This window comes from Barbus barbus (genome assembly GCF_936440315.1).
Source record: "Barbus barbus genome assembly, chromosome: 15".
NCBI classification, from domain to species: Eukaryota; Metazoa; Chordata; class Actinopteri; order Cypriniformes; family Cyprinidae; genus Barbus; species Barbus barbus.
Genome location: NC_136743.1, coordinates 7973875 through 7981100, shown reverse-complemented (window position 1 = coordinate 7981100; position 7226 = coordinate 7973875). Strand labels below are relative to the sequence as shown.

The 7226-nt window shown below is 35.9% G+C and overlaps 1 protein-coding gene across 2 annotated transcripts in view; it reads right to left on the bottom strand.

Annotated features, from left to right (window-relative positions):
• Positions 1-550: 550 nt before the first annotated feature.
• The window catches only part of LOC306881150 (disco-interacting protein 2 homolog C-like), a 36857-nt gene continuing 30181 nt past the window's right edge, over positions 551-7226 (bottom strand). The window contains exons 32-39 of one of the 2 annotated variants that reach the window (XM_079435073.1): positions 5728-5898; positions 5288-5317; positions 3948-4009; positions 3546-3603; positions 3384-3458; positions 3116-3290; positions 2900-3023; positions 551-1717 (exon numbers count right to left, since the gene is read on the bottom strand). In XM_079435073.1, coding sequence (XP_079291199.1) covers positions 1465-1717; positions 2900-3023; positions 3116-3290; positions 3384-3458; positions 3546-3603; positions 3948-4009; positions 5288-5317; positions 5728-5898 — 948 coding nt within the window. In that variant the 3' untranslated portion in view covers positions 551-1464. The remainder of the gene's footprint in view (positions 1718-2899; positions 3024-3115; positions 3291-3383; positions 3459-3545; positions 3604-3947; positions 4010-5287; positions 5318-5727; positions 5899-7226) is intronic. The other variant, XM_079435074.1, reaches the window with a different exon arrangement.

Sequence of the window (7226 nt, the reverse complement as noted above, 5' to 3'; positions counted from 1 at the left end):
TGCTACAGGTCTCAAAAAAGTTGGCACGGGGGCAACAAAGAAAAAAGCAAGACATTTTGAAAAGATTCAGCTGGGAGAATATCTAGCAGCTAATTAAGTTAATTGACATCAGGTCTGTAACATGATTAGCTATAAAAGGGATGTCTTAGAGAGGCAGTGTCTCTCAGAAGTAAAGACGGGCAGAGGCTCTCCAATCTGTGAAAGGGAGCGTAAAAAGATTGTGGAATACTTTAAAAATGTTCCACGTTCTATTGTGAATAAAATGTTGGCTCATGTGATTTGAAAGTGTTTTAGTTTTCAGTTTATTCAAATGTAAAAAACATCCCAACATTTCCGGAATTCGGGTTGTACTTGTATCCATTCAATTACAATAAAACACTCACCTAAACATGCCCTTCCCTTCATATTTTACAGGATTAATGGGTTATAGATGTGATGTATGAGAAAGTGCTTTGATTGGAAATTAGCTGTTGTTAATGCATTTTGTTCACTAGATGGCAGTGCATGTACATTGTGGTTCTTTAACAAATGCTTACAAGACAGATATGTTCTCCATAAGAATAGTTGAAAATATTTTATTGACATATGAAAAGACATCGTGACATAATCAAAGTGCTTTTGTATCTTACGAGTAATGGAAGCTTCAAAAATAAATAAAGATATAATAAACACAAATTGTGCATATGTCCTCTTTCTGTCACTCTTCCCATCCCTCCCTTGCTCTCTGTCTCTCTAGATATAGACATAAAACAGGAGAGATCAGCTGATGCTGGGCAATGAGTCTAGATCGCAAATTCTAGTTCACACAGGTCTATATTTATACATATCACAGTGCAGATATGATCTTATTCATATACATGATAAAATGACCTAAATGTTAGCCTAAACTATTAAATCACAAAAATGATATTGCAAAAGCTAGACAAAACTGAAATAATTCTGTACATAATTAACAATTATGAAAATGACTTAACATTAGTATCATTCAAATGATAAACATGCTAAATAAGTCAGTTTGTGATATTCTAATACAACTTCAAAAATGTGTATCAACAAAGACAACAGCAAAGACGAGCATAAAACAACGATATGCAAAGAAACGTACATAAAAGCACAAATATGACAGGTATATTTGTGACCGCAGGTTTAAAAACAACATTTAATTGGCAACAGCAATATTTATCATATAAAATCCCCTGTTCTTTAAATAAAATTTAGTGTGCAAGTTAAAAAAACTAGCAAAATATTGGGCGACACAAAAACTGCAAAAGAAATGCATCAGGAGTCTTGCAAGTCCCTCTGTGAATGATACGCGAGTGTGTGTGTTTGCTATTTTGAAGGTGTTCAATCTACAGTTAGCAGGCTGACAGAAGTGCTGACAGTGAGAAGGTGCTGGAAATCATAGTTGTTGTGCCTGAGCTCATGAGAATGAGCCTGTCTTTAAGATCATCAGTGTGCGTGTTTCTACATGTTGTAAGCCACATATATGGGGTCGAGCTGGTCGGCGAGGAAGCCATCCCGCAGGTGCATGCGTTGCTTCTCTCCGCGAGAATTGATGGGAATTACACCCATGTCCACAACCACCACCACGCCAACAATCAAGTAGTGTTCCTCTAGAACCACATTAGTTACCATGGGAACCAGATCTAGAGCTTCCTGCTCGGAACCGTCCAACTCCACCACCACCACTAAGAGATTCGTCCATGTGAACACCGCGCTGAAGGAGAGAGAGAGGAAGTTTGAACTGTACTCTATGGAAATATCTCAATACAAAATAGCTGTGCAAGCTCCATTTCACACGTTTGCGCAATGCAACTACGCTAGGCATTAGCATAAACTCTTGATCTGCAGTCAGTTTTCTCTCTCAGGTCAACTACTATATTGTCAGCAACATTATGAAGAGAAACTTGCTGAGCAAACAAGTTTATGGATGGCTACCTGAATAACAACATATCCGGTTTAAGGGCACAGACATTTGAAGGAAACCAGTGCTTCCTTGAAAACCGAGGTTTGTTACTGCCAGTAAAAATACGTGTTTATGTTGAATGTGGCTCATTTAATAATTTTTAAGTGTTAAGTCTTTGGTTATTAACTCAAGCGTTATTTAAATGTTATTTTTTTGTGCAGATCTCAGACTTATTATTCAGTTGTTATGAATAATAACACTTAGTTGATTTGGCCATACCCTTCAGTTATAAACTATTTTAATCATTTAATCATCATAAACAAGTTTTCCTACATGGTTGCGTAAAATTTGATGTTTTTGGGTTGTATTTCCAGTAAAAATAAGTATTTTTGATATGTAAACACTGCTGTTTAAAAGTTTTTTTTTTTAAAGAAATTAATACTTTTATTCACTAAGGATTAATTAAATGATTTTATTATGTTGCAAAAGATATTTCAAATAAACTGTTATTTTGAACTTTTAAATTTTTATTAAAAATATTTTGGCAAAAAAAATAAAAATATCACGGTTGCCACAAAAATGGTGAGCAGCACAACTGTTTTCAACATTGATGATAAGAAATATTTCTGCAGTATCAAATAATAATATTAAAATGATTTCTGAAGGATGACGTGAAACTGGAAGAAAAAAAAATTTGAATTTTCAGCATCGCCACCACAGGAATTAATTACATTCTAAGATATAAAACATTTATTTTAAATAGTAATAATATTTCACAATAATACTGATTTTACTTTTTTTTTTTTTATCAAATACATGCAAACTTGGTCAAAAACATAAAAAAAAAAAAAATCTTACCAATTTTGAATGGTATACTTTTATGTATTTATATACTTTTATTGTAATATAAAATAATTATATCGGTTGACATAGCTCCCACCACTGATTAGTGTGAATATGTGGCTGTGTGTGTGTATGTGTGTGTGAGCTCACCACTCTGTGATATTCCGGTGTGCCCTGATGATGGACGTTTCAATGTCAATGGGATGGTATTTCATACCTCTCAGCTCCATGACTTCATCTAACGCTCCAACCACATAAAGGGCATCGTGCCTTTCTGAACACACACAAGTGAAACAACTCATGAAACAACTCGATGCAAATCAAACATCTTTGTGACAAAAAGCACAGTATACTCTGAACACACACCTCCACTTGCATCAGTGAGGTCAGTCCTGCGCAGGAACCCCAGGTATCCGGTTCTGGCCCACACAGTCTGAGTGTCTCCAAAGCTCAACCTGGTTCCGAAATGATCCGAACGCACATTTTCCTCTCCGAACACAGTGAAGTACCCACTGGCATTCTGTGGACTATGGACCCAGATCTGCACTCATATTAAAATAGAAACACAAGTGAGATGCTTTGTTATGAGAAGATATTTTTTGATCTATAGATGAGAGAGTGCTTTTGGTCTAACCTCCCCTAAATGAGAGTCTCCGATTGGTCCCTTTGTCTCTGGGTTAGCGATGATGATGCGTACACCAGGTAAAATCTGTTAAAAAATGAAGAAAAAAAATGAATGTGGTTTACATTGAATTTAAGAAAACAAATTAAAAAAACTTTTAATTGTCTTACTTACCTTCCCAGATTCCATGAGAGGTAGACTGTGTGGAGATCCTCTTTCAACCAGTCTCACCCTACAAACACACACAGACACACTTCAGAAATGGCAAACCAGAAATAAATCATACAAAAATACATGAATATTTAGAAATATATTATATAGTAGTAAACATTATTTTGAAAATGTTTAATATTAATATAAAATAATTAATAATAATAATAAATATTTAGTTTCATCTTCTGAGGCTGACAACTAAGGGGCAACTAAACTAACTTTTACAGACCATTTCTTAAAAAGGTTCAGGTACTATTTTGTACCCAATTTGTAGATTTTTGATTGGTAGTGTATCTGTTCTAATTCTAAGAATGGAAATAATGAAATACCTAATATGTATGTGAAAGTGTGTGTGTGTCTTGCCTGTCATGTCTCAGTGCTCTCATGTCCACATAGACAGTCGTAGGATCGGGTCCTGATGTTCCCTGCACATAAAAATCACCTTCTATAAATGGCACTCAAATTTACTTTAAAACATGAAGCATCATGCTCATCTGGCGGACAGCTACTATCAAGGTGACTTGCATTAACACAGTGAAAAAAATGTACAAATGTATAGTGCATGGAGAGGATTCAATCAATCAGCAGAACTGGGAACTAAGGTAGAGGAACTATAGTATAGCCTAGTGTGTGAAATTGACAAAAAAAAACAATATGTTCTGATATATTTCGATTAAGATTATTAGGTGGTTTAGGCCTGTCATGTCAGCTGACTCTCGAATATTCTATTTTTATACTCTGTGCAGTGGTTAGTTCACAGTAAAATTCACGTTTTGATTAGGGGGCAATATCTGCCTATTTAATTAGATTTTCAGGTGCATTTTTACCTTCATGAGGGCAATTAGATGTATGCATCATGTTTTATGTCAAATTCTTAGAATTAATAAATTAAATGAAAATAATAAGACACTATAGGCTGTTAACCCATCAAATGAAAGTAGCATCAACAAAGCATCTTTGCACTGCAGAATCTGAAGTGTCATTTAGATATATTTACACTGCAATTACAAATGAATAAATAATGCTATGAGATTAATGTTTCTAAAATAATATTTTGAAAATTGAAATAATTTAAAAATAAAAAGAAACTTAAAATATGAAATATGAAAAAGAGCATGCTTGTTTGTCCAACTACATTTGAACAGGCCACACCGCGCAGTAAAAGTGTGCACTCTAAAGGCATGTTTTTGTTTGTTGTTATATATTTCCACATAACATAACTATGGCCAAAACAGCTCATGTCAAACAGGTTAAACTGTTGGCATCCATTATTGGGAAGAAAGAAAACCTCTTTTCCAGTGTAGCTGTGAGATATTTGTTTGTATAATAATATGTAATGGCCAAATATATTTAAATTTACGCAACAATGAAAATAATAAACAGTGCTGGTGCTCACTTTTTATGAGCCACCCTGAAAAGAATCAGAAATGTGAATGCAACATGATTGTTTCTTTGCATCATTTATGACTGAATCTGGAGATATACATGCTTTCATTTCTCACACACACACACACACACACACACACACACACACCGTATTAGTCATTTCAGGTGAGGTTAACACTCTGTCGATAAGTCAGCTTGTAAAAATGAGTAGTCATGCACACAGGACGATAATTAGTGAATTTCCTCCCACATCTAAAAATATGATTGTAGTAACTGAACTATGAAATGATGAGGATCAGTTAAAAGTTCAGTCATACCTGCTCAGCAAGCTTCCCCAACCTATGAGGCTACACGAGGAGAGGAGAGGAAGATGTGATGTATAAATATTAAAAAATGAAATAAAAAAAAATGAAAAAGAAAACAAAATAATAATAATAAAAACTAAAATTGAAGGTTGAATGAGTTACATGACTTGTAAAAAGGAAAAATAACTGAACACTGGGGATGCAATTAGACCAGGGGTAGGCAACGTCGGTCCTGGAGTGCCGATGTCCTGCAGAGTTTAGCTCCAACCCTGAAAAAAACCTCACCTGCCTGTAGCCCTAGTAATTCTGAAGACCTTGATTAGCTTGTTCAGGTATGCTTGATTAGGGTTGGAGTTAAACTCTACAGGACAGCGGCACTCAAGGGCCGACGTTGCCTACCCCTGAATTAGACAATGAAATCAGATATAGGTCACATTCTGGCCAATACTGACCTGTAGGCAGATGGCGAGATTGACCCTGCAGCCGAAAGCGGTGCTGACGGCACGCGGGTGCAGCCCCACATCCTTAAAGAGCTTACAGAAGGACTGCGTCAGAGCAACACGAGGCCTCTCTTCCGCCACAACCACACACGAACGCACACGAGTCAGATCCATCCCACGGGCCTGAGAGAGACACACAAAAATACAGTGGTGAAATAGGAAGCAGTCTATTTCAAGTAAAGAAAATGTTGTTTAAAGCTGCAGTCCGTAAGGTTTGCCTTTGTCGCTATTTCTGTTTGAAAACCTGGAATTGCAGTTACTTGCGGAATTATCTTCCGTGCGTGGGTTGTGCGCTGGCACGGATGGATCTAATGTTTTGAGGTGTTCCTGTCAATCACCGCACCGGTGTGGATGTTTACTGTAATTCGCAATCACAGATTCTAGCCTATGTCTCGGAATATATGAGCCAAATCAGAATTTTCACCGTATATTACCATCTGAACAAGTAAGTAACAAGTCTGGCACGTTTGTTCTGCCCAACTGAGGAAAAAAGCATTACAATAAATCGCGCTACCAATGGTGATGAAATCTAACGATCGGTTAGCTCATATCACATCAAACCGTGCAAATTAACAAAATATACATTTTGTTATACGTTATTCTCAAAATATTAATGTTAACAACATCAGCATTACGTGACTATGAGTATAGTGTGTATTAACGTGTAGATTTCAATTTCTGTACAGTCTAATCTAACTGTCATGCCATTCGAATTTCATATTAAGAATGAATATCTAACCCAAAAAGCAAATTATGCTCCCTTCGAACTGGTTTTCTTTAAAATACAAATCTTGTGTAATAAGGCTGTATAGGATATCAGAGATCGAATCAGACAAATTTAAGATTTGATCAGAACATTGAAACATGAGGAGCCGAAATTCCAAAGGGACTCAAAGCTGTAACAAGACGTCATAAATCAGATTCCTAACTCCAGCCCGTCTGAAGAAAGCCTAACCAAGCCTCTTTCACAAAACAGCTTGCAACATTAAGACAAAAGAACACTTATTGATAATTCCAATTCAGGAAGGAGACTGTCAAATTTGGGGCAAGTAACCAAGACTGATGGTCAAAGAGATGGCCGTCACATGTCTTCCACGATAGAAATCACGAGCTTCCTTAGATTGACTTTTCCCCCACACATAGAAGACAAAGAACCAGACTGAAATTCCTTTGTTCACAGAGACTATCTTTTCCATATGCACCTAAAAGCATCTTAAAAGGACTTATGAGCAACTCATTATTTTCTATGCAGAACCCCATATTATGTGAATATGAAGCCCACACATTAGACCATCATGTTTTAATCAAATATTATGCATGTCTTTTTAATAACTACTGAACTACTTTAAAGGGTCATATTCGTGTTTGGTATGTAGGAGTTTGAAAAATCATGCTTTAAACGTTTCTTCCAAACAATTCTTTGTCAAATGTATCAGTCTTGTTATAGAAAT